This window comes from Malus domestica, chromosome 09, assembly GCF_042453785.1.
Source record: "Malus domestica chromosome 09, GDT2T_hap1".
Taxonomy (NCBI): Eukaryota; Viridiplantae; Streptophyta; class Magnoliopsida; order Rosales; family Rosaceae; genus Malus; species Malus domestica.
This window is the reverse complement of record NC_091669.1, coordinates 1042291-1068744: the sequence shown is the minus strand read 5'-3', so window position 1 is coordinate 1068744 and position 26454 is coordinate 1042291. Positions and strand designations below refer to the sequence as shown.

The window sequence follows — 26454 nt, the reverse complement described above, 5'->3', positions numbered from 1 at the left end:
CCATGTCGATATCGTTCTCAGATTCATAGAGTTTGAGAGAGAGAGAGAGAGAGAGAGAGAAGCTTAGAAAGAAGCTTAAAATGCTTTTCTTCAACAAATAAATTCTTTTCAATCCGCTCAAACATTGGCACAAAGATTCGACGTATAGTGGCCAACTAGTTTACATGTACATAGCAATTGCATTAGATTACAGTGCAAGCAAACAAACAATAAATGGCAATGACGTTCAATGCAGCTCCTCTGTAAGCCCTTAGGTCTACGCAATGAACTCGAAACTAAACCGTGCCCCATATTATCCGGCCATGCTCCGGTTACAGACAGGCTGGAAAGGTTGATTGGTGGTCATCGTTTGAAATCAAGAGCAAGGGAACAAAAGCCTGAATCATTTTCTTCTAGGTGGATCGCGCTTGAGCCCGTACTTGTTGAGCGTTTTGATATAATTTCTCATGAGGCTGAATTTGTTGCTTCCCAAGTGATACAAGTAATCCCACGAATAGATTCCGGTGTTGTGTAAGTCATCGAAAACAATCCTGAAACATTCACTCCACCATTCCAGTCACAACATAACATTTCCGATATACAAATTGTTTGCAACCCCCATTATATCCGGAATGTAAAAGTACCTTACCCCATAGTTTCCTACAGGTTCCGCAGACATGATTCCGACGTGACGCCGCCCAGATATCACCTGCATTAATCGACATATGAGTCGAAAACAAGGTTACAATATCAACATGTTGGCGCAGCACTAAGCTTCCAAATAACGTCAACGATAGTTGTGGAGATAACAAGATGGTGTAAATATATTCAATTGAAGACGAATGGACACTAAACCATATGGAGCTAATAGAATAACTTATATGGAACGGATTCACCGCCACTGTGGTGTCTTGGACTACTAATACAATACTACGTGGAGAGAGTCCTTGCATTAGTGGCTTGAAATTAGTCCTGGCCAACAGGTCATGTTTGTTGTGTGTGTTATGTCGTGTCTAACCTGTTATTTTAACGGGTCGTTAACAAGTGATCCGATAAAGACCCATCAAGAATTGGGTCGTATGATCGTATCAGTTCATGTCGGCTAAAAAGTCATGTAAGAAATTATCATATCTAATGTCTAGATCTGAAAAACGATACCTTATTTGGTTCTTAACGGGTGACTCAACTCTTTAACGGGTGATCCGTTAATGACCCCGACTCATTAATAGGTTGATACAAAACCTATTATTTTTTCGTTGTTTCATGTCAAGTTAAAAACGATATCTTATTGGATTCTTAACATGTGACCCGACTCTGTAACGGGTGGTCCGTTAATGACCCGATCATTAATAGGTTGATGCAAAACCTATTATTTTTTCGTAGGTTGATGCAAAACCTATTATTTTTTCGTTGTTTCATGTCAAGTTAACCAGTCGTGCACAAAATTTTCAATGTGATGATAACAAAAGGGCTTTTAAAAATTGATTTGAGAAATGGGAATTATGACCTTTTCACCAGCAATTGACCTAATCTTGGCATCAACAGCTGGGCTGTGGATTCTCAGAAACTCAGCTGACAAATTGAAAACATTTCCATTTCCAAACTCCACCCCTACCTGAAACCAAACCAAAATTCCGAAACACCAATTTTCAGATTCAAAAACACCGTTTTCAGAAACATCAACAATATGATTCAAATCCAATTACAAAAACCACCGGCGGAGGTCAAAAGCTGGAAGCTTACACATTTGGGCGCGTGGAGGGAGAATCTGGTGAGCCTCGGAGCATTTGCGGTGGCGTGGAACCTCCGAATCGCTGTTTGAATCGCTGACATGCTCTTCTTCTTCTTTGGATTTGCTTCTGGCAAATTGGTTCTCAAAGTACGAGTTTGGGTTTGACTTCTCTCTGACCGGGCCTAACTCAGTTACGGGCTTATTGGGCTTTGATCAGTTGTAGGCCTTTTGGTCCATCATGAGGATTTTTTATTTTTATTTTTATTTTTTAACCACCATATGATTGGCGGAGAGATTCGAACTCAGGAGCACATAATTCGTTATAAGGATTGAGGGAGAGAAAGATTGAAAATAAAAATACGCATTCTCTTTTACGGATTTACACTCCAAATTGAATATTCAGTGTTGAACCCTGTGAGCATCGATTGAGTTATGATTTTACAATTTATTTATCTTTTCAATTGGACAATGGTTTTAACACTCTTTTTTTAGCAATCCACACCCCATATTAAATATCCATTCTTGAACTCTGTGAACATCAATCGAATTTTCGTACTCATCTAAGACCATCTCTACCATCTCCAATAGAGATGTCAAATTTCATTTTTGTAATTAATGTGGCAAAATAACAATTTTATAAAGTATTCCAGCTGAGATGCCAAATTAAAATACTTTTCGTTTATTTATAAAATCAAGTAGGTCAGACTATATTAATAAATAATAAAAGGAAAAATTAATATCTGATCCCTAGTTTTTACTGTTCATTGACTAAGACCTTATTAGTTCTCAAATTTTGATTCAAGTCCCTATCATTAATGTGATAATGAATTTACATGTTTATTATATAATTTTTTTTAATATAAAAATTGGTAATTAATTTAGGGTTTAATACTCACACCACTATTAAACTTCTAATTAATTTTCAATTCAAACATTTCGAAAATAATAAAAAATTAAATTAAATTAAGTTTGTACCTATTAGTTTTTTTTATATATATAAAAAGATTCTAAATTTTTTAATCTTAAATGTACCCATTCATATAATTTTTCAATTTTTTTAATCTTAAATGTACCCATTCTCAAATATATCAATTTGTTATATGTAAAATGTACCTTTTTTTTAATATAAAATCCATTCAAATTTTTTAATCCATGTTTAAACTTTTATGGGTACATTCTTTTTCGTTGATTTGAGAATGTATCCATGTTTTGGTACAATAACTTTTTTTGTTAATTTTGGTTAATGTACCCATACATAAATGTATACACACACACACAATATAATAGAGAGTATAATTTATATTTTATTATTTTTAATCCCATAAATTATGGGTTTTATTTAAAATCTCATTAATATAAACAATTACAAATTTCAATTTTTAATTTTTAATTTAAAAAATATAGTAACTTACATTATTACATTAATGTCAGGGACCTCAATCAAAAACGAAAAACTAACAAGGTTTCAATCAAAGAATATTGATAGCTAAGGACCGCATCCAAAGTGTCCCTTAATCAAATAACCAATAAGTAAAAAAAAAATATGTGGGCCATCATTAAAATAAAAATATATATATAATTTGACTTTGCCTTCAAATTTGGCAGCAAAGTGGATGATGTCGATGTCAATCCAGTAAGATTTTGGCATCTCCTTTGGAATCATAAAATCACCTTCTTTTTTTTTGTCAAAACATCCACGTAAGATTTTAACATCTCATTAGAGATGCTCTAAAAAAATTGTATTAAAGAGTGTTAAAATCACTAACTTGTAGTATGATTTTCTACTTTCATTTAGACCCAACGTATTATACAAGAAGGTAATTAAAAGGAAAGGAAAAAAGAGAGGAATCATATAAGTGCCAAACATCAAGTTACAAACTTAGCTTTGCAATTGTTATTCTGTCCTTTTAAAAGATAAATAAATAGCTATTTAAGTATTAAAAATTGGAACCACAAAGCTTGAAGAATAAAAACAACAAAACAAACCTAGACTAGAAAGAAGCATAAAGAATCTGATCAGCCAGCCTCCTTGTATGTCCCTTATACCAACTTGAAAAAGAAATACTTAATATATATGTCCCATACACCAATATATATCAATGCTTTAGGTTGTGATTGTATAAAAAGGGCAACCTCAAGTAGCAAGGCTCCTCGCATTGCGAGGGCCGGGGCAGGAACATCTATCATACACGACCTTACTCTTGGTTTGCCAAATGTCTATTTTCATGACTCGAATCGGTGACCTTTCGGTACAAATGAGCAAACTTTTTGTTGCGCCAAAGCTCGCCCTCTTGGTTATGATTGTATATTTATTAAAAAAAAAAATTTATATTCTCAATTTGGTTGTACTTATATTGAGAATTGAAGATGATGATGTTAGTGGCTTAATAAAATACAATACCTTTTTTGGCCTTTTGGCTAAAGCTTAATGAAATATATGTGTGAAATCATGACGCAAACCACATACGTACATGGACCATCTTATAATCGAATCAGTTTTTAATTCGTTGCAGGGTAATTTACACGAAAGAAAATGAGAAATTTTCAACGAAAAAAATGCTCTCTAAACCAAACCTCGATAACCCTAACTACCCAAGTTAATCCATGCTACTTTATACTGAGTAATAGGGTCAGCTGATTAACTAAAGCCAACAAGTATTCTCTCCAACTTCCTTCAATTATTATACTAAAATACATATTAGTAATTTAGTATACATTAATTTGCATTGAACACATACTGAATTATAATATATGTATATATATGCGCGCGCTTGTCATATTTTTCCAGAATGAATATTAATGAATAGCGTCTGCAGTGGCTTCAGATGATTCTCCTTTTTTGTTGGGAGGTGATATCGTGAGATTCCACGTGGGGCTCATTGAGCAGTTTGCAAGCACAATTCATGCACGTAATTAAGTAAAAAAACCTTCTATATATGAAGCTCGAAAACAAAGGGGAGTTATTTATGCTCTAAAAATATCATAACACATGCATCTTTCAAACGCTATTTTCTTCCTTATATCTTAAATATTTAAAATATATAACTTTGTCGAAGTACTGATAACAACTTCCTTTCTCTTTGTATATATAGGCAGGGAGCTACTCCACTTAATCCTCAGTGCTTGGCACGACCTAAAAAAATTAGCAATTGCTTGCTCCAGTAGCTTCTTATATATTATTAATTCAAGATAAAGCTGTGAAAAAGTAATAATGTTAACCCCGGGGGCATTGTTTGCTTCCAATTATTCATATTCTAATTGAAGATGGAAGAGAACTCTATCTCAACAGATATTTATAGTCAACTTGGCTAAGACAGTGTGTCGCACCCAAGGTCGATCTCCTTTTCATAATTTAAATTAGAATATCGATCGCAATTACAAACTATAAACACACATTAAAATGACATATCTTCTGATTTAATTGTTGCAACAATTTTGTAGCTTGAGTGATCATAAATAATGTTCACCTATGGCTATTTCGATCAAAAAAAGAAAAGGTCTTGTCCGAAAATATTGAAGCCATCCCATGAGAGCATGGAATCCACACTATCAACCCACTGTTGAAGACAATTTTCCTGCATGGTTTCCCCTATCGAAATAGAAGCGTTGTTAGAATCTTCCACTGAAAACGAGGTACTATACGAATTAGACATGCTGCTGGTGTTGGGAAATCCTTGGTTCAACATCAATGTTCCCAAATCCAAGCTTCCACAAAAAACTTCATAGTTTTCCGAGATATCATTCGCGTCATCCAACGTGGTTAACTGAACCTCATTTTGCGATTTCTCATCGGATTCTGGAAACCCTTTGTTTCCATTACTATCTTCCAGTAGCTTAGCCTCCAAGCCAGTGCCTCGTGACTCTTCTAGTCCTTCTTCTGATGATGAAGAAGTAATGTTTGAGTGTTGAGTAATTGTGTCTTTATTTTCTTCAATGTGTTCTTTTTCCTCAATGGGTTTTGTTGGAAAATATTAGTATTTAGGTTTACTTTAATGTTTGGTTTTCTGGGCTTAGCCCGTTAGCATTAGGGTTTAGGGTTAGTTTATTATAAATAGAGTGTTTTGTTATTCATTAGAAATCAAGTCATTCACAATGTAGTCTCTTAGGGTTTTGTAGCCGTTTCGGCATTCTCGTTTGATATCAATAATATTTCTTTTACTTTGTTAGTATTGTTTGTTACGCACTCTGATATTCAACTTGGTATCAGAGCAGGTTTGATCCTTTGGGATTTAATCTGTTCTTGATTAGTGTCAATTTGTTTGTATCAGTTTTGTTTGTCAGTTTACTGGGTATTAGTTTCGTCCGTCGTCTTCCGCTCATCCGTAGTCGAAGCCGTTCTTGTCACCACCACCGCACTGCAATATGTCCAGATAACCCGCACCACCATCTCCGCTGCTACCACCTGTTCACGGTACCCGCACCGACTCCTACCAGTCGGATCTGTCACAACCCAATGAAGTCCCCTTCTGCAAGTTGACTTTGCACTAGAAGTTTTGAAGCTTGCTGCAATTGGTTTTGCAAGCCTTGTTTGCTGCAATCGGTTTCGCCCAGAAGAAAAGAGAAGAAAGAAAGAAATATGGTATATTTGGTTGAATTTTTTGTTTGTTTGTTCGGCATCAGAATCGGCATTGGCATTAGCACTGGAATTTGTTGAATTGCATCCACCCGCTTCTTCAACGTTTGAAGAAGATGCCCGCGAGGATTGGAGTTGGTAGTATGGAAATTGCTTACTCGTTTGTTCGTTCGTTTGTTTGCTCGTTTGTTCGTTCGTTTGTTTGCTCGCTTGTTCGCTTTGTCTTGTCTTGTCCGCCTAATGGAGCTTGCATCCACATCTGCTTGTTTGCAAACTCATGTTGTATACCGCCATGAGTTTGACGGGGGGTGTTGGAAAATATTAGTATTTAGGTTTACTTTAATGTTTGGTTTTCTGGGCTTAGCCCGTTAGCATTAGGGTTTAGGGTTAGTTTATTATAAATAGAGTGTTTTGTTATTCATTAGAAATCAAGTCATTCACAATGTAGTCTCTTAGGGTTTTGTAGCCGTTTCGGCATTCTCGTTTGATATCAATAATATTTCTTTTACTTTGTTAGTATTGTTTGTTACGCACTCTGATATTCAACTGGTTTGTGGGTCAAAGGGTCTACGCCAAGGTGCTTTAGCCTCTTCTTGATTCTGGTATTCCAGTGGTTTTTTATTTCGTTATCGGTCCGGCCAGGAAAATGTGAAGCAATCTTAGACCACCTGCACACAAAAATATTAAAAACACCAGCTCTAACAGTTAGTACATATGCCCTGACATTGATGTCAAAATTTCAGAGATGAGCGGCTTACTACTAATCGGACTGATTTCAGATAAGGAAACGGAGGGTTATAAAAGCAGGCAAATTATACCTGTTACCAAGACATGAATGGAGTTGAATCATTTGATTCTCTTCAGCTTCAGTAAAACCACCTCGCTTAAGGTCCGGCCTTAGATAATTGATCCATCTTAATCTACAGCTTTTCCCACATCTCAGCAACCCTAGATCACCATACAAAATTATCGATGATGAGGATCGAGACAGCGCAAGGGATGAAGGGAAAGGAAATCTACATGATCATGATCAAAATGTAAATTAAATAGTAGTATATATATACCTGCAAGTTTAGGTACCATTCTCCAGCAATGGATACCATTGTTGAGAATAAAATTCATGAGCTTGTGATCTTCCTCGATCGTCCACGGTCCTCGTTTCAATCCGACCTTGTCACAACAAGGTAGTCTTCCCATTGTCACAAACTCGATCTCCCTAGTATTGTCGAGAAGAAAAAAGAAAACTCAACCGAGCAGCAAAAGTGAGAGAGCCTGAATTCCTAAGTGAACAATAAAGTGGGAGGGCTAGCTTAAAAAGGGAGCCTTATAATCCAAGCAAAGATGCTTTGCCAGTTCATTCCGTCATTAAAAAATCAGAACGTTGTTGTTTGAGAGGGGAGATAAATGATTGAATTGGAGAAAAGCATTTCAGTCTAAATAGATATAAAAATGACACCACCCCAAAATCGAACAAAGTCGTGAGAAAATTAAAGAGGAAAAAAACAGACGTGGGTCGCCTTCATTCAATTCAAATGTTTATTTTTTTAATTTTAACAACTTAAGTCTCTCTCTCTCTCTCTCTCTCTCTCTCTGTGACATTGGCTTTAATCTATGTGAAGCCAAAAAATAATGAGATTGAAAGGTTCCTGGTTGCTCGAGGGCTGGCCACTTTTGTCGTTGGAAACGACTCTTTTGTTTAATTTTACGAAGTTGAGAGAGAGAGAGAGAGAGAGAGAGGTATCATAAAAATTTCAAACATGAATCAATTAAAGTTGGCTACATGAAATGACAAGGTTACGTTTTGAGTGGAACAAAGAGTTTCTTCTTTGAATTCCTCATCTTATATTTAAAAAAATACGATTCTGGCTCAGAATATTAACATTTCCATTTCTCTTTTCATAAATTTTATTTTATTGATCAGTTTTCGGTTTCGTTCTTTTTGCAGACAAAAATTAAGGTTTTACATGTGTGCATAAACTTTTCTTTTTTACTATTTTAAAGAGATACTTTTGTATACATGTCAAACTATGATTTGCAGTTAAAAATACTGTGTTTTCTTATCCCATTTGAGTTTGTCAATACATGCACAAATTAGCATTGTTTAGCAAGCAAAATCAAGCATGGTAGAAATCGGATGAGTCTTCATCTACAATGCTTTGCATGCTGCAAATTACTAATGAGTTTGGGAACAATGATACCCTTTTTTCTCTTTCCGTTTTACTCTGTTTTTTCTTGAAAAGCATGTCTATGAAGACGATCTGAGCAAAAAAAACAAAAGAAGAAAGAAAAGAAAAGGTATGAAAAAACACGATGGCGTAACCATAATCTCCATAATTCCTAGACACCTGCAGGGTCACTTATGTTCGATGATTTGAGTACAAACCCTACCAATATGATGTGCTCCATACACATTTTGCTCTCTCTTTTGTTTTTGCTGATATACTAAACTACTTTTATTCACAAACATAGACTTTTCTCATGTCGATTTTATGCGCAAAACCTTTAAACTTCAAAAAAAAAGAGCTGTTATAGTGAGGGAATACGGTTTTGGCCGAGTTTGAAGAACATATAGACTTTGGTGGAATTCAGAAGATGTCTGTGTACATACAAAAGTATGAATTTGCAACAATGGTGCTGAATTAAATACGTTACAATACCACTTCCAGTTGACAATCCTTTAGCATATAAATATTGAATAATATTATTTACCAAATGATGAGCAATATATATATGGTTTTTAAATTGGGTTCATGCACAGGAATATTCCCCATGATCTTTTTGGAGATGCAGAGTCATCAGAAACGCATACATTTTGGGGCTGCGGGGCCGACCTCTGAGGCGTGGAAACATTATCTTGGTGTTCCAAGGATGACTATTCGTGATTGTCAAAGATCATATTACATATTACAACGGGGGGTGTTGATCTGACATTGGAGAAGAGAGGATCTTGTGTTTATAAGTAATTGGGTTATTCTTTATATGTTAATTGATTTTATGGTTGAACCTTCATGGTATCAGAGCACGTTAATTGTGTGAAGCCAAACAGTCACACGTGTTTCACGTCACCCGATTTGTGTTGTCCACGTGTTAGACTTAAAAACTTGCCACACGTGAGGTATGTGTTGAGAATATTAATTCCACAATGTACCTTGCGTGTTCTTATAAGTAATTGAGCTACTTTCTATGTTGCCAACTAATTTTATGTTGGAACCTTCACTTTCTTCAAAAAGTGTGTGAAAGTTAAAAAAAAAATGTGTGTGAATAGCATCAACTGTTGACAAATAATAATAGGGTTAGTTACCAAAACTTGAAAAAACAAAATAAAAAGAACAAAGAAAAAAGAAGGGGAAAAAGCCCTAGATTTGCTTTATTTGAATGCTGCAGGTACACACCTGCACGTCGACATGTTTATAATGTTTCCATGCCAAGGCCCTAGAGGTGCATGCAACTTTGAACTTCCCCAAATGCCACACAGCCTTTTGACAAGAGTTGTATCCATGTCTTGAGAATCTTTATAAAACCTTTTACCAACATTATAGAATTGCCTTCAGAAAATTTATCGTATCACTGCGTTGCATATGTTCATGTTTTTTTCTTTCTCTCGTCATATGACAACTACTGAGAATTGAGAATCTCTATACAACCCTATATTTCCATATATATCTTCTTAGTTTTTCTAATATGAAGTAGAGGTTTGGATGGACAAATCGGAGTCCATGACATCGTTGTAGGCGAAAGAAGTCAAGAACAAAGATCTAGTAGCTGGTGACAAAACTGACGTCCAGTTGGAAGGCATCATCAAGTAGCAACCCTAGCTGCAAGAAAATAATATAAGTTGTGCCTTACGTTAAGTGGTCACTAACACAAGTAGTTAAAGTTGGCTCATTGATGCTTTTGCTTTTGGTGCTGACAAAAAGATGAAAACAAGTTTTAATCTTAATTAGCAAGTAAACAAAGTGATTAAGAAAAAGACCAATGTGTCCAATTAGGGTGATGGAATTAATGTTGAGAAAGACTAAAAAGGTATCTTTGAATCGTAAGAAGAAGAAAGGATAAGAATGACGAATGTTTGTCGGGGTATATACAAATACAACCAAGCTCTAAGGCGATGCTTGTTTTGTTTCTACGGAAGAAATGCACACCTGCAGACAAAAAATCTCAAAGACAACTACGTAAATATATGATGATGAGTTAAAAGATCAATTGTTTCTTGAGAATTTAGCATCTTGTTTAGGTACAACTAACGTCCTTGTCACTAGTTACCTTCAAGTCTCGTCATTTTCGTCATAGTTAAATACTGAATCTTTTACAAGAGGAATGCTAGCATCAGTAGTCTACACATATATAAGTTGATTGTAAATGCTCATGTTTTGTGAGTTTCGCAAGCGTGAATAGTAAGTATCAGTCTATTTAGATCCTTGTTTATCGATGCTTAATGACCATGACCAACTAACGTCCTTGTCCTTGCATTTCACTATATAAGAATGTAGTAGTATTCAATGCCAATCAAGATCGAAAGTGGTGGAATGCTCGAGGGGATTGACTTTTCCTCTTCAAATGATTGCGTCCCAGTTCTTCAGTTCGGTGGGCTGAATAAGATTGAATTGGCAGGGACTTGTAACTCATGTATAAGGATAGGTTAAATAACTCACTCTATTTTGGATTCATAACTCATCATGTCCAGTCTTGTACATTTGACATTTTGACACAACAAATATGAGACTAGACTTAAATTCATTTTAATTGATCACAACCTATCTCATTCACCTCACTAAACAGGACCTTAATGTAACTTCAATAATAATATCGTTTGTAATCGTTGCCAATAAAGCTCAAACTGCAACCCAACTCAATTCGAACATCACTTGGGTGGGGCTTCTTAGTTTGATCATCAGTCTTCAAAATAGTGGGGTTCCAGTTGGTCTAGGCCCTCTAAGATTATATCAACTTGGGTTAGGCCATTATATCAACTTGGGTTAGGCCGAACTGGCAAGATTGGGTCAAGTTGGCCTTCCCAAACTGCATGCATATACAGTGTCGTATCACGACCCAAAAAAAAAAAGCAAAAACGCAATGTCGTATCCGTTTTGCTAAAGTGTTTGGCAAAGGGTAAGGTAATGATAATCAAGGCAAATAATAATTATTTGTCCCTTAAGTATGTGCCACCTTTTTTGACAAAGTTAACACCTATTGAAAACGACATGGACACGTGGCTACGTGGACAGAATATATACCTTCACTTTTTCTTTTTCTTTTTTGCCCTTTGGTAGAAATAGTCGATAAACATATAATTAGATAATCTGTGCCACCCTTAGTGGCTTTTAGACCATAATGATAACAAAGTTTAATTAGCCCTCAGAAGGTGGTCAAGCTTCATGTAAAGAATATAAGAAAAAATATAGAATACTGGAAGTTAGCGGAAGATTTGACTCAAAATTGAGCGCAATAACGTTTTATAATTTATATAAACAACCCTCTTAGTGAGATAAATCTTGATTGTTGTTGTGTTGTTGTTGTAGGTGATCTAGCCAACCTCGCAAAAACCTGAACCTTTCAATCACATCCGACCCTATCTGGGTCTTATCTTTGTGAGCAAGTTGCATTATACGGCAGCTCAATCTAAGATTCACTCAAGAGACAAAAGTAAGATAATGATTTCCAAATTACCATTCGTACATTAAAATAACAAAATTTGTGTAATTTTCAATTACGTTGTTCACTCTTATTATGATATGCGAATGCATTAGTTTACGCAAATTAGTAAATTCACTTAATTGTGTGACAATTGTATTAAAATAGAACTTGAACGAAGAGTTCTCGGTACTGTTTATTTTAACAAAAAATTACATTTTTGCACTAAAAAGTCAATCTTGGTACTATTCACTTTACCCTTTATTTTATCTTTAAAGTTAAAATTCAAAATTTTCAAACAATTTCCATTAGTTTTCTTTAAAAAAATCCTGGACGTAATGATAATGTTCTTGTTTTGTGAAGAATTATTTAGTAGATTTTGTTCTGACAATAACTGTTCAAAGATAATGATTTTGTTTTTCTCATTTAATTCGCATACGCACCATGCAAAAACGAGAGCAACCAAAGTGACATGTTAACGGCCGCACAAATAAACCAACTCTGAACGGTCGTTAAGTCTTTCTCTCTCCCGTCAAAGTCGTACCACCCCCCGTTTCCCACTCTCTCTCTCTCTCTTCTCCTCTTCTTTTCCGACCTTCTCTCTCTCTCTCTTTCTCTCTCTATCTGAGATTCTGAGTACAGAAACAAAACAAAACAAAAGTGATTAATTAAGATTAATCCAAGAAGAAAAATCCAGTAATTAAGTACGTATCTTATGAATGAAAAGACACAGTACAAGTACCACCCGAAAAGCACCTTCCTCCTCCTGGGTTGCTTCTCTCCTCCCCCAGAGGCTTCCATAGCCGCGGCGGCGGGCCCAAGTTATGAAGGGACCCAAGGGTTTTGGCCGTAAGAAGAGACCCCCGCGCGACGTCGTTTCCTGGAACACCTTGTTCTGGTGCACCCTCTTTGTCGTCATCAACTGCGCCCTCTTCTCCGGCTTCACCTTCTCCACTTTCCGCTTCCTCTTCGGCAGTACGTAATTAATTTTTTTTGTTTTTATATTATTATTAATTCAATTATTTTTCATTTAACTGAAATTTTGATCGGTTAATTCATGTGTACGGACGTGCAGAAACGTTTCAACCAGTACTGCTGCTAACATGGCCAGCTCCACCGAACAAAACCGTTTCCGTTCGAGAAGTCGTTATGTTTCCCGATCAGGCACTCGTTTTCCTAAACTACCCTCCCGCCGCCGGCTTATTTACCAAAGACGACCTCCACTGCGTCTACTTCTCAGCCAACGAGTCCTCCTCGTCGTCCTCCTCCCAGCCCCGGTTCACTCAGCCCCCGGTTGACATCGACGGCGACGATCGCCACAATCAGGTCGTGCGGTGCCCGCTCCAGCCACGTGGTTTAACAGTTTCTGTTGCGTTGAGACCAGACGACGAGGTCCCGGCGGTTCCCTCGTACAGCTGGGACTGGCTCGCCTACGACGCCCTCGTCGACCGCGACGACACCACGATCGTGTTCGTGAAGGGCCTCAATCTACGGCGGGAAAGAGTTTCCAACGCCACCAAATTCGAGTGCGTCTACGGCTGGGATTTCAGAACCACCAGATATTTACTGAGAGCCGACGTCGTTTCGATCGCTCAGGAGATCGTGCGGTGCAGAACCCCCATAAGCGTGTTGAATTTTCCACGTGGCGTCAATAATTCAGTCAAGGTCTCCGTTCGAGTGAAAGGTGGTGGAGGAATACTACCCTCCATTGCCCGCCCCGGACTCCGACCCGTACTTGCCAACCCGCCCCGGCGGAAGCTGCACGAGATGTGTTTGTGCTCCATGGTTCGAAATCAGGGTCGGTTTTTGAAGGAATGGGTCATGTACCACGCCCGAATGGGGGTTCAACGGTGGTTTTTGTACGACAACAACAGCGACGACGACTCTGATATCGTAATTGAGTGGCTACGACAAGCAAATTACAATGTCACGAGACACGTATGGCCTTGGATCAAGACCCAGGAAGCCGGGTTCGCCCATTGCGCCCTACGGGCACGAGAGGCATGCCAATGGGTCGGATTCATAGACGTGGACGAGTTCTTCCACATGCCTTCGGGGCTCTTGATCCACGACGTGCTTCGCAATCAGTCCAATTACGGTTACATTGGAGAGATCCGAGCTTCGTGCTACAGTTTTGGGCCTTCCGGCCTCAAACAACTCCCGACACAAGGTGTAACGGTGGGTTACACATGTCGGATGGGCGGCCCTGAGAGGCACAAGAGTATAGTGAGGCCGGAGGCCCTAAACTCGACGATGATTAACGTGGTGCATCATTTTCATCTTAGAGACGGGTTTGAGGCCGTGAATGTTGATATGGGGGTGATGGTTATCAATCACTACAAGTACCAAGTGTGGGAAGTGTTCAAGGAGAAGTTTTATAGGAGGGTGGCGACTTACGTGGCTGATTGGCAGGAGGAACAGAATGTGGGGTCCAAGGACCGGGCCCCGGGATTGGGGACGAGAGCCGTGGAGCCACCGGATTGGTCACATAGATTCTGCGAGGTTAAGGACACAGGGCTTAGAGATCGAGTGCTGCAGGATTTTGTCGATCCGCGCACCCGTCTTTTGCCGTGGCAAGAGGAGGATGATGAAGTTCAAGTGGAGGTACAATTTCAACAACACCGACAACAAGAACAACAGGAACAACGAAAGTTAAAGAGTATGATGAGAAGGAGAAGAGCAAGGAAAAAGCAGATAGTTTTGTTTTGAGTTTTTGTAGAGAAATGGTAATTAAGTAGGTGGATTAATTAGTTTGTGCATTACTGCGTAGAGAGGATTAATTGTACGATTTAGAGATGAGGATATTGTGCAATATGGTATATTCTAAATGATCATACACATACAATTTCAAGTTTCTTAGTCCCAACTTCTCATTATGTATTGAATTTCATTAGTCAATTTATTCTTGTAAATTTGATTTCATTTTTGAAAATTTGATCGTAAAATTTAAATTCTTTGCTTAAAATCTGCCTTTTAAGACATGTTTTAAATATTTTCTTCACGTTTCACATCATTTAAACCTTATTTGAAGAATTTTAACTCATTAGCTAAGTGTAACTGTCACACTGTCACGTGATATTACTAATTAACTTATATCGTAACATGTTGATATAGATATAATAAAATACCCCAAACTCATAACATATCAACTATATCGTCTGCTCATATTACAACACGTAAATTAATTCTTACACAATTTTCAAAGCCGGATCTATAGCCGTTGGAAATTTAAAAAACAAACATGCGATTCAAATATTTGACCGTTAGCAAAAGACCAAAATCCCTCGACACGCCACTTTCCTTTTGCGCTCTTTTGTTCGTTAGCCTCTTTCTCTCCTGGATTTTGATTGTTCCCCTTCCCTTCGGTCCATCCAAAGACACAACAAAAATGGCGAGGAAAGAAGAAGAGCCAAAACAGAGTCCGATAAACCCGAAAAACCAGCAAAGAAAATCAGGCCCGGTTGAAGTCGAAACCAATGGCACCAGCGGCAATGCTATTATATTCAGCCCCAGATTCAAGTCCGTGGCCGCCATGGCCGGTTGGGACGAAGAGAGCCTTCTAATTGCAAGCATGGTGGTCGATGATACGCCGGAGAGAGATTTTAAACACAAGAAACGCTCCGTCTTGGGCTCCCACACCCCAACCACCAATTCATCAAGAAGGTATGAAATAATTATAGGTATCCAATTCCAAGATTTAATCTTGGGTCATTAGTTTTTTTTCTATAAGATTTAGTTTTGAATGTGATTCGTGTTTTAGAAAGCGCAGAGCTCAGAGAAGGAGCCCGATTTCAATCCCTGTAGCTGTTCTTGATCTTGATGATGCAGAAGAAACTGCGAAAGATGGTACTGATTTTCTCCATTTGATCTTTTGGGTACTTGGGTTATGGAAATCCTGCACCTTTTTCCTGAAATTTTGTGAAATTTTTAAATAAAATCTTGTGGGTAATATTTTTGGCGTGCAGAGAGTGGGAAAGAGAAGAAGGTGGAAGTGAAAGTTGTTGCGAATAAAGAGAAGGAAACGGGAGAACATAAAATGGCTGAGAGCTCTGGTGGTTCTTGCCCGCCAAGTTCGGAACTTCCTTGCTCGGATAAGCTCAGGGAAGAACTTTCTTGCGCTGTAAGAACCTTCTAACCTGCCTGCATAGTTAGCAGTTAGAACTTTGACGTACTCGATCAAACGGGTTTCAATGAATTTTGTTTTCTAACGTAGTGGGTCTGATGTTCTTGGCAGATCTGCTTGGAGATTTGCTTTGAACCAAGTACTACTCCTTGTGGCCACAGGTAATTTCGAAACCAACAAAGCATAGCTTAAAATTTGTGTTTATCGATCTTATTGCCATTCGATGATCCAAATGAGGGCTTGGACGATTGAATCACATGCCACTTGACTTCGAATAGCCGATCAATTTATCCTGATTTGTACGACTGTTTGATTGTAGTTTCTGTAAGAAATGCTTGCGGTCCGCCGCTGATAAATGTGGGAAGAGGTGCCCCAAGTGCAGGCAGCTAATCAGGTGTGCTTCTGACATAGTTCCATGCTAATTGGTTAATTAATCGGCTGATGATCAATGCTGCGATGTGCTTTTTGGATTTATCTCTATCTTGCTTGACATTTGCAGCAATAGTAGATCCTGCACCGTCAACACGGTTCTTTGGAACACGATACAGCTTCTGTTTCCACAAGAAGTTGAAGCAAGGAAAGCTGTTGGAGCCTCAAATGGTAGAGAAACTGCTCGTCAAAGCCCCGGAAAGGCTGTGTACAACACAAGGAATGTTCAAAGTAGAAGGGCATCGGGGGTATCAAGCATCAGCAGCAGCAGAGAAATGACCATGAGGAGAAGACGGGTAATATTAACCCAAGATGAAGAGGACGAAGCTGAGCATCGGAACCCAGAACAAGGCGCTGATAGAAGTATGCGGTTTATAAGGGCATCAAGCAGAGAGATGAATGCGAGGAGTAGTAGTAGAAGGATCCCAAGCCAAGACGAGGATGCTGCATTGTCTCTAAGATTGCAGAGGGAGGAATTTATGGACGCTTTTAGGGGAACCCCTGATGAATATAGTAGTTCTTGGATTTCTTCGGCGAGAGCAAACATGAGAGCCATGGCATCCAGAGCTACTAACCATCGTTTTACCCGACATATGTAGTCGTTTAGCTTCTCTTTCGGTTTCAAAATTTCCATTTCCGGTGACGCTACTGACTGGTAGTCTAGTAATTGTAGTCGTTTAGCTTCCCTTGCTCTGTAAACTAACTTCGGTTGCTGTTGCTTGAATGAAACACTTGCTGCTCTCAACATCCGTTGCATTGTGTTTAACAAGTCTTACAAATTAACCACCGTTCTTGGTTATTCCTGTGTCGTGAGTCTCGAACAGTGATTCAATTGATGATAAAGAAAGAGAATTCTTGGTTCAGTTCTCCACATTAATGACAGAAAAAAGGATTGATCAAATTCTATTGAGTCTGACTCATAGTGACCATTTATCAAAAAATGATTATGGTTATCAAATGATTGAACAACCAGGAGCAATTTACTTACGATACGTAGTTGACATTCATAAAAAGTATCTAATGAATTATGAGTTCAATACATTTTGTTTAGCAAAAAGACGGATATGTTTTACATTCTGTGTCTGATGTTTCTTCTATGTGCGCGAGTGTTCATTGAAAGGGTACAGCACAACAAACCATTCCAAATGAAACTCTTGTACCAGTCCAGTAGACAGTTTTTCTCTCCGGTGCATGAAAGGAAAACCCTTCGGCCCTATACCACTCAACTTTTGTGTTCGATTTCGGCACATTGGGGCCGAACATAAAAACCAATTCCGAAACATTTAAATTCAGAAAACAAAAAGTTCACTGGTCTGTTTGGTTGGTGCTTAATTTTGATCATCTCCCTTCCTCCCCCAAATATTGAGACTGCACATACATTCCAACGTAAGTCGCGAACTAAATTAATCAAATACAACAACAAATTTGAATGTTCATTTCCCAATCTTTGTTTTCAATCAGTAACACGATACACACAGGTCGAGCCAATAAAACAGTCAGGCAAACTACCCCGACGGAAACAGAAAAAGAAAAACCACCCTAACCGGAAAAAAAGGCGGCAAACTCATAGTTGTCACGCTGCAAAATTTTCGCTTCATATTACGTGTTACACCAGTGGACAGGGTCGCTTGCTTCCGTGTGACGATTCTGATTTCAAAACTGTAGATACTGGAGTCATGCGCACAACGCATCCCACTCTCGAGACAATGTACTCATAACCTGTATTTGTACAAGGAACCCTTACCGAAGATTTGGCCGCTCAGTGAATGCGTGTTTCTGGTGAAGTTAGTGCCTGTGGGAGTGCTTTCGGCTAACAAAATGGGGCTCTCCCTTTTCTATGTTCCGTCTTTGTAAGATCGTCAAAGCACAGCAAGTAAAGCCTATAGCAGCCATACCATAAAATGCTCTGTACGGAGCCAAGGCCAGGGAAGAGATATAGGAATAGTATCCAGCTAGCAGGTACAGAAAATTCAGCCTCACTTCACAGTTTCGGAAGCCAGGGAAAGATACCAAGAAGGAACTGGACTCGGGCTTTGAGGTGAAGATTCCATGAAGGATCACACCTGTGCAAAGAAATGAATCCAAGAGCCATGGGAAGCTATGACCCATCCCTATTCTCTGCAACCGGAGAAAAATGTCCTTTTTGTAAAAAGCCAGCTCGCTTACACGAAGAACAAAAAAAGGCATAGAAGGTTTGAAATTTAAACATATCGATCTGGATTACTGTACCTGGAACCAGGCGACAAGTGACGGGACAAACATGAGCGCTGCAGCAAGATGCAAAATAAACAGCCCATGCCGATGATGGAATAACTCTAACTGTGTTTCACCAAAACTTTTCGAAGAGTTTGGACTGTTGGAGCAGCAATCTTCAGAATGAATATTCTGGTTTGATATACCATCACTTTTGGATGGAAGTTGGCAGGACAGGCCATTGTCTTCTTTTTTACAGTCAAATAATTCATGTCTTCGTGCATGACTGCGAAATGAAGCTGTCAAAAAACTGTTACACAGACATAAAGCAACTCTTAGGATCTTTTTTATCACACCTACGCTGAAGGTAATATGACACAAGAGGCTTTACATATTATTTATCAACAAGCAAGTCAGCACCGAGGACTAATAAATATTAAAAAAACTAAAAGCCACATTAAATTCACATGCAATTGGACAGCAAGTGCATGGCTTTTGTGCACAATTCCTACAAAAATCCATCTGAAACAAAGTGAGGACATACCTGCAAAGTGCACTGTGACAGCTCAAAGCATCGAAGAACAAGATTATAAATAGACCGAACGCTGCATGAACCAAGCACGCCACAGTAATTGCAACAAGTGCTGTAACGAATACCGGATTGGCTCTTAAAACCCTTACCAGCTGTCCATGAAAAACCCATGTGAAAGTGAATGAGCAAATTTGCCAACCTTTTCCCATAGTAAACGAAGGAAATAAAGATACCTGAGCTAGTAATGATTACATTTATACCACAGGATAAGATATACCTTCAATGAAAAGAAACCCGAAGAAAGATTAATAAACCGGTGAACACTTTTTTCCCCCAACTGAAACCTGGCAACAGACTAATTCTTGTCATTCAGCACAAAAAACAGTGAACATGCATATATACACTGGCTGAGAATACTCAAGCTAGTTGATTTTCAAGTCATGGAAAGTAAATAAAGAGGGGTCAAAAGAGCCTACTGACCTTGTCTTGATGAAAACATGTACAACAGCGGCCGCATAGAAGATGAGTTGGGATATCAAAATCAGAATTATTACGAAGCCATTAGCAAGTAAATAACAAGTCACCGAGACGATGGTGAAGCTAGAAAATGAAGGAAATGGTTGAGAAATCAAAAAGGAGAGGGAAAAAGAAAGCAAGATCGGGGCAATGGCAAGGTAGAGAAATGGCAATGGGATTCTCAGATTAAATTCCACAGCCGTAAGAATCGAAGGTATGTGTTGGTCAAGATCCCACGTACATATTTGCTGCATTAGTGCAAAAAAGATAACAACAAGGGAGAAACCAGCAATCTGCAAGAGAGCATCAAAAAACGAAATAAGAAGCATGCCTCTTTCTTTATTAAGAAGTATTAAACAATGAGAGAGAAAGTTGAAAATCATTACCTGTGAATTATATAAAAGCAAGAACCTACTGGCAGCTGCAGTTACAGGAACAGTCATGGAACTTCTATATGAACAATGTGGATCTACCTGAACAGAAGCAGAGGTAGACAAACATAAACACCTTCGATTTTAACAAACGATTGGAATAAATCATTAGAATCCCCCCATTTTTGGCCTGAATAGAATCTGTAAATTATAAATATCTTGTGCCATATTATATTACAATAATAATGAAAATTTAGGTGACCTTACCAGCAACATAACAGAGGTTTTCTCGGAACTTTGAGGTGAACTCCATAGTGCTGGTGAAGAATCAACAACAATTTTCTCACTGTACATATTTGGGAATATGTGGAGACCTGACGTGTGATCCCAAGCAAATGCTATAGGAGGGAAACAGCGAAGCTTACAGAGCTCTGTTGTACCAAGAAAGAACTAGCTTAGCCAAAAAGATATGAGAAAATAATGCTAGGTTCAATATTGTGCAAGAATATCAACAGATTACAACCATTTTTTTCATTAATAATATTTTACATTTATCCATGATAACAAATAGAACCAAAAAACATAAAATGAAAAACTACTATTTATATAAATCCTTACTGCTATTATCTTCATCTCCAGCCTGTTCGTCTGGAAGTCCAGAATTCATTATCCCACAGCCTGCAGCCTTCAAAGAGAACATGACAGGCAGAAGGCCCAAGCTCGTGGTAAATGATAGATTCAGAGCAAGAGGATGATCCTCCTTCAAAGACATTTCCTGCATCGAACCCAAGTCATGAACAGTTAAAATTAAACCATTCGAATTGAGTTTTAAGTTTCAACAATTTTAAATATTCCATAATAAGGTAGCATCTAGAGATATTAACCTTATAAGAATAACTAGGTAGCGGCATAGACCAAGGGGAGAACTCTCGTTCCCCTTCTTCTGGATTAAAAAACTGCCCGACAGCCATGGAAACTGCTGGTGGAGGTCTGCCTGAAATAGTCTGATCAATCGATTGTCAACATTTTACTAGAGAGGGGAAGTATTATTCAACATAAGCCAAACTAACCAGTTCAAATTCAAATATTTTTTCATTTAAAAAACCATGAAAAGGACAGAAGAGAAAGACAAAGGGAGATGATAGCCAGTTCACCTAAGCAAAGCCTACTACAATGACATAAGGAGCAAACCAACCATCAACAATGAGGGGAAACAATACCGGACGAGGTGCAACTGAGATGGTCAGGAATCTGAAACCACGCATGTCCTCAGGTCCCAAGCGAAATATAGCAGAAGGAGAAGCTTGCTCTGTCTGGCTTCCAGGTTCAATCTAATAAGACAGAGCATATCCACAAATAAGAGAATGCAACAATTATCCCATTAAAACATGGTCATGAATGCAAAACTCAGTACCTGTGTTGGTGCTGGTCCTGATGGAATGCGCACCATCCTTGATGTCACATCGAGGATTCTTATACAAATAGGCAATTCTGAAGTTGAGTTTCTTTTTTCTGGCCACAGATGAAGTCTAACCCCAGAACACGGAGCAAGGTTTGTCACGAACATGAAGTGGCTTCTTCCATTTGACCCCTGCACGTATTGATTAAAGTCCGAGCACTATCAGATATTGGAAATTCAAAAAATAAAAGAAAATTAACAAATTCTATCATCGTGACAAGAACAAGTGGAAAGGAAAAAGAATATATCACGGTCCAGTATCAAAAGTATTTTTCCCCAGTCATATTCATGCAAACACAGTATAAATTAAATTGTTGTACACATCATTTCTATGTCAATGAAATTGTACATGCACAAGATACAACAAACTAATTTCCAGATCATGTTTTTTAAATGAAAACAATTAAAGAACCTAGCTTGGAAAGGTTGATGAAAAAGTATATGAGGGGGTGGAGAAAAAAGGAGATTAAGAACAATCAGGACAAAGTATCTAACTCAGCAATAAGCTTGAAATTAAGTTCATAATGATTTCAGTATTGAGTAGATGGAAAATTTGCTGATGCTAACCAATTTTTGTATGTCTAACCACCGTCTTCGACCATCCATAGCTAAAACAGTGACGGTGGTTGTCTGAATGTATAGGTCCCTCTCAAGGCCATCATCACTCCAATGAACATTGCTAGGACATGCAGCGGAAGTGTACAGCGATTCTGCAATCATATTACACATGTAATTCAATGATATAACATCATGACTACTTTCTCTCTTTATGTGTCAACATTGCTAAAATAGCTATAAAAACAGATTCAAAACTTTAGCATACTATAAAGAGGAAAACAATGGATTTATCCAAACAAACAATGTGACAATACAGTACCAGTTTTATCTTTTACGTCTCTAGTAGGAATGTGTATTGACTGCTGAGATAAGTGTGATTGCATCCTCCAATCGAAACTCTGGGGTATCCCACTACGAAGCATTTTGGAGAATATCGCTGTTCTTTTTCGAGTGTCAGAAAATGGCTGGCCTGTCCCGGAGTCTACCAAACTAAGGAGGGTGTGCGATACCTAGATAAGAGCATGTGTTAAGACTTAAGAACTGTTTTTATGATAATTAAATCTGGGTTCAATTAGTCACTTACTTGGATAACTAATTGATTACACCATAAAATAGCTTGATGTTCCATTGACAACCACACATTTCTCATGCCTGTACTGCTGATCACAAAGCCATGAGTGGGAGGCACAATGCCATCAAGGGATTCCGACTTGGATCTTACCTAAAGACAAAAAACAAGAGTAACAGCGGCCACAGAGTCAACGCACATAGCAAGAACTTATAGTACCACAAACACAAAATACTTATATAGTATACACGGATGTGTACGTAAAAATGAAGTTTGAGCAAAAACTACTGAGAACCCCCATAGTGACACAAAATTATAACACCCCGTCTCCCCAAAGATTATATAACACAGGAAAATACAAAAAATATGTATTTACCTGATAATCATTATAACCACCAGAAATGGATATAACAACAACATGGGAGAGAACAGGACCAGACACGTGATGTCCTGCTCTAGTTGTTTGGACCTCATATCCCTTTCTCCATTCATCATTAACACGTTCAAAGTAGTGACCCAAGGAAGGCTGCAATGCCACAGGAGGGTATCTGAATGAAATAGGTACATTTCATCAAACACTAATTCATGCATTCACTTTGACAATGAGAGTTATCATAGGAGCTAAAAACTCACTGGTGGGGGCTGGAGAGAGTAAGAATTGTTTCAACTGCTGATTTCCTCAAACGGTGATGGATAACTGCAGCTCTAGCAACAAAACCACCCATAGAGTGACCAACCAATATCACACTTTTTGGAGAACTCCCAGAGGTTGCAGCACCTTCTCTTTGTCTAGCCTTATAAGATTCTTTGTATTGATCCAAAATCTGCACACAAGATTGTATGTTAAACATCTCTTATAAACTAAAAGAACGTGAGAAAACTGATAAACTACAACATGACCAAGAAAAGACTGTCAACAGGGGAGAAGAATTGACAAGATGGTTTGGTTATGTGTTGTAACGTCTTTTTTTACCAGAGCATTAAATTATTGTTTACAGTTTCTGTGACCCTGCATAATTTGGATGGGACTGGATCATGTCAAGGATGAAGGCTAGCATTCGGACTATTTGAAATGTGAAATTCCAATATAAGTAGTTATATTACAGAACACATTCTGTTGAACGTAGAGAAGTGCATGTAATATTTGTGTCATTTACTCCATAACACTTCCTCGTAATGCAATATTAAGAAAATGTAATATGATCTCAAAGACATGTTTACCATGCACAAAAAAGTTTCATCTTCGTATGCAATTGGAAGAAAATAATGAGAGTTCGAGACAGACCCTGTGAATGGAGTTGACAACATATTCAGCATGTTCTTCAAGAATAGCACTATCCATAGCAGAATGTTCCCCTTCGAGATCCACAGTGAACCAGTCCAACCTGGAATCATACCGGTTGGGCAACTTAAAGGAAGTCACATCAATCTCCTCCCCTCCCTCTTCAGGAGTTAAGTAAGCTTCCTGATAATATGTACGCTCTAGGGGCCCCGCTTGATATCCCCTATCAGATTCTGCTGCAAGCGATCGAACCTACAAAAACCGAAAATTCAGAACAAACACAAAAGCCAACATTCCATTGTCATAAAGACACAAACTTTCCAAAAATAATTGCCAATAAAAAACATGAAAGGCGAGCATTTCAACGAAAACCCAACAAAAACCCAGCTCCCATTTCCTCACCTGCTTGTAGCTGCCGCCATTTCCCGGAATAAAAAGCACGGGAACGCCGCTCAGCTTCTTCAGATGCTCCTCGAAATCGATCTTCTTCCATCCTTCGTGGTACAAATACAAGCTGTATTTCGCAGGCGAAACGGGAGTCGTGGTAGGGATGGGAACATAAGTGGGATACATGTACGTCATGATGCAGCCATTGGAGACGGGCTTCAACAAATCATATAAACCCGCGAAACAAACACACAAGAGGAAGGCGACGAGCAGTGCTACTCTGGATTGGGCTTTAAATCCTTGCAGTTGCATTGTGAAAGCGGGAAATTGCGGCTCGATTAATTAATCCCCGCATTCACCCACAATTTAATGATTAAATTCCTTGTAAAAAAAATTAATTAGGAAACTAAATGAGAGGACGAGAGCATTAAATTGAACTGAAATTTCCATAACAATTTTCAAAAAGATAGAGAGAGAGAGATCCGTTACAGAAATTTAGTTAAAAAAAAAGAGAGGGAAAGAAGAAGGTGGATTGGAAAGTGCTTACGAGTGAGGCGATAGATCTGGGAGGAGGAGCTGAAGAGCGACGGCGAGGGGTCACCGGATCGGAGATTTGAGCTGGTGGAGCTCGGAATTCAGATTTTCGAGCGAGAGAGAGAGAGAGAGAGAGAGAGAGGACAACACTCGCAATCTCGAACACCGCCTGGCCAAAATAGAAAGCAACAGAGACGGAGAGAGAGCAACTGCTTTTCCGGGTCGGATCGGGTGGAAAGGTCGGATTTCTTGCCAGGAAAAGTTAATGGGTAAAGGTCCCAAGTTATGGAGATTAATCTAAAAAGTTAACAATATAAATAAAAAATCACAACAAAATTTGTCTGAGTGGGACTTTAATTTGAAATGCGTTGGTAATGGATGAGTTAACAGGACATATTCAAGATGATATTCCTTGGTGTATGCTTTTCGCAGACGATATAGTGTTGATAGATGAAACTCAGGAAGGGGTAAATGCAAAGCTTAACCTTTGGAGAGAAGTGTTGGAATCTAAAGGTCTTCGCCTAAGCCGATCAAAGACAGAATATATGGAGTGCAAGTTCAGTGCAAATGGAGGCCAAAACGAGTTAGGGGTGAGGATCGGAGATCAAGAAATACCAAAGAGCGACCGTTTTCGTTACCTAGGATCTATTTTGCAAAAGAACGGAGAATTAGATGGAGATCTCAACCATAGAATACAAGCTGGATGGATGAAGTGGAAGAGTGCATCCGGCGTGTTGTGTGACCGCCGTATGCCATTGAAGCTCAAGGGAAAATTTTATAGGACGGCAATAAGGCCGGCGATGCTGTATGGCACAGAATGTTGGGCGGTGAAACATCAACACGTACACAAAATGGGTGTAGCGGAGATGAGGATGCTTCGTTGGATGTGTGGGCACACGAGAAAGGATAAGATTAGGAATGAGGATATCCGGGGTAAAGTAGGAGTAGCCGAAATTGAAGGAAAGATGAGAGAAAATCGGTTACGGTGGTTTGGACATGTGCAAAGAAGGCCTACTGACGCTCCGATTAGAAGATGCGACTATGGGACAGAGGTTCAGGGCCGAATGGGTAGAGGAAGACCTAGGAAAACTTTGGAAGAGACTCTAAGAAAAGACTTAGAGTACTTGGATCTAACGAAAGACATGACACAGGATCGAGCACAATGGCGTTCTAAGATTCATATAGCCGATCCCACTCAGTGACTTGGATTTTCCAAGTCTCCAACCGAGAAGTTTTCCTCACTTGGGAAATTAAGGGAACACTACCCCAACCTACATGCTCCACTCAGAAAGCTTCAACATACAAGCTTCAACAAAAGAAAATTCAAAGAACTTAGCGAAGAAGGTTTTGGTGTATTTAACACAATACGTTGAAATGAAGAAAAGCTTATTTATTGATATCCCCGATAAGCTACAAATATGTACATATACATGAGTCAAAATAAACACACAAGAGGGAGCCTTCACAAAGGTTGCTTAGGAGAAGTCTCAGCAGTCGGTAGAGCCCCAAAAAGAGAAGGCACCGGAGGGGGATCATTTGGAGCCTCAGTACTGGACAGAACCCTAGAAGGAGGAGGCATCAGAGGTT

General features: G+C 38.7%; 4 protein-coding genes across 7 annotated transcripts; 1 reads left to right on the top strand and 3 right to left on the bottom strand.

Moving 5' to 3' along the window:
* Positions 1 to 63: 63 nt before the first annotated feature.
* LOC103442175 (uncharacterized) lies at positions 64 to 1869 on the bottom strand. Its single transcript, XM_008380939.4, has 4 exons — positions 1723 to 1869; positions 1487 to 1594; positions 624 to 688; positions 64 to 530 (listed from the first exon to the last, which is right to left on the bottom strand). Exons 1-4 carry the CDS (start codon positions 1810 to 1812, stop codon positions 383 to 385), a joined length of 411 nt encoding a protein of 136 aa, XP_008379161.3. The 5' UTR covers positions 1813 to 1869; the 3' UTR covers positions 64 to 382.
* Positions 1870 to 5030: 3161 nt separating this feature from the next.
* Positions 5031 to 7663, bottom strand: LOC108171802 (myb-related protein 315-like). The gene is made up of 4 exons (XM_017328479.3): positions 7349 to 7663; positions 7103 to 7232; positions 6838 to 6952; positions 5031 to 5670 (listed from the first exon to the last, which is right to left on the bottom strand). The coding sequence occupies exons 1-4, from the start codon at positions 7479 to 7481 to the stop codon at positions 5194 to 5196; spliced, it is 855 nt and encodes a 284-aa protein (XP_017183968.2). The 5' UTR covers positions 7482 to 7663; the 3' UTR covers positions 5031 to 5193.
* A 4926-nt stretch (positions 7664 to 12589) lies between these two features.
* Positions 12590 to 17212, top strand: LOC103421595 (glycosyltransferase family 92 protein RCOM_0530710). The gene is made up of 8 exons (XM_070827365.1): positions 12590 to 12890; positions 12991 to 14519; positions 15325 to 15578; positions 15676 to 15761; positions 15881 to 16035; positions 16150 to 16199; positions 16358 to 16432; positions 16538 to 17212. Exons 1-8 carry the CDS (start codon positions 12740 to 12742, stop codon positions 17064 to 17066), a joined length of 2829 nt encoding a protein of 942 aa, XP_070683466.1. The 5' UTR covers positions 12590 to 12739; the 3' UTR covers positions 17067 to 17212.
* A 667-nt stretch (positions 17213 to 17879) lies between these two features.
* Positions 17880 to 25153, bottom strand: LOC103421456 (uncharacterized). 4 transcript variants are annotated; one of them, XR_011584053.1, is made up of 19 exons: positions 24881 to 25153; positions 24349 to 24714; positions 23950 to 24198; positions 23298 to 23488; positions 23041 to 23212; positions 22680 to 22817; positions 22416 to 22605; positions 22106 to 22248; positions 21494 to 21670; positions 21300 to 21410; positions 20964 to 21083; positions 20698 to 20854; positions 20347 to 20510; positions 20095 to 20181; positions 19673 to 20001; positions 19470 to 19536; positions 19205 to 19344; positions 18697 to 18959; positions 17880 to 18585 (listed from the first exon to the last, which is right to left on the bottom strand). XR_011584053.1 is itself a non-coding variant. In XM_008359495.4 (19 exons), the coding sequence occupies exons 2-19, from the start codon at positions 24643 to 24645 to the stop codon at positions 18253 to 18255; spliced, it is 3339 nt and encodes a 1112-aa protein (XP_008357717.3). In that variant the 5' UTR covers positions 24646 to 24714; positions 24881 to 25153; the 3' UTR covers positions 17880 to 18252. The 4 variants fall into 4 exon arrangements, 3 of the variants coding, with proteins under 3 accessions (XP_008357717.3, XP_017183903.3, XP_008357714.3); XM_008359495.4 differs by having other exon boundaries at positions 18697 to 18970; XM_017328414.3 differs by having other exon boundaries at positions 18697 to 18946.
* Positions 25154 to 26454: the final 1301 nt, after the last annotated feature.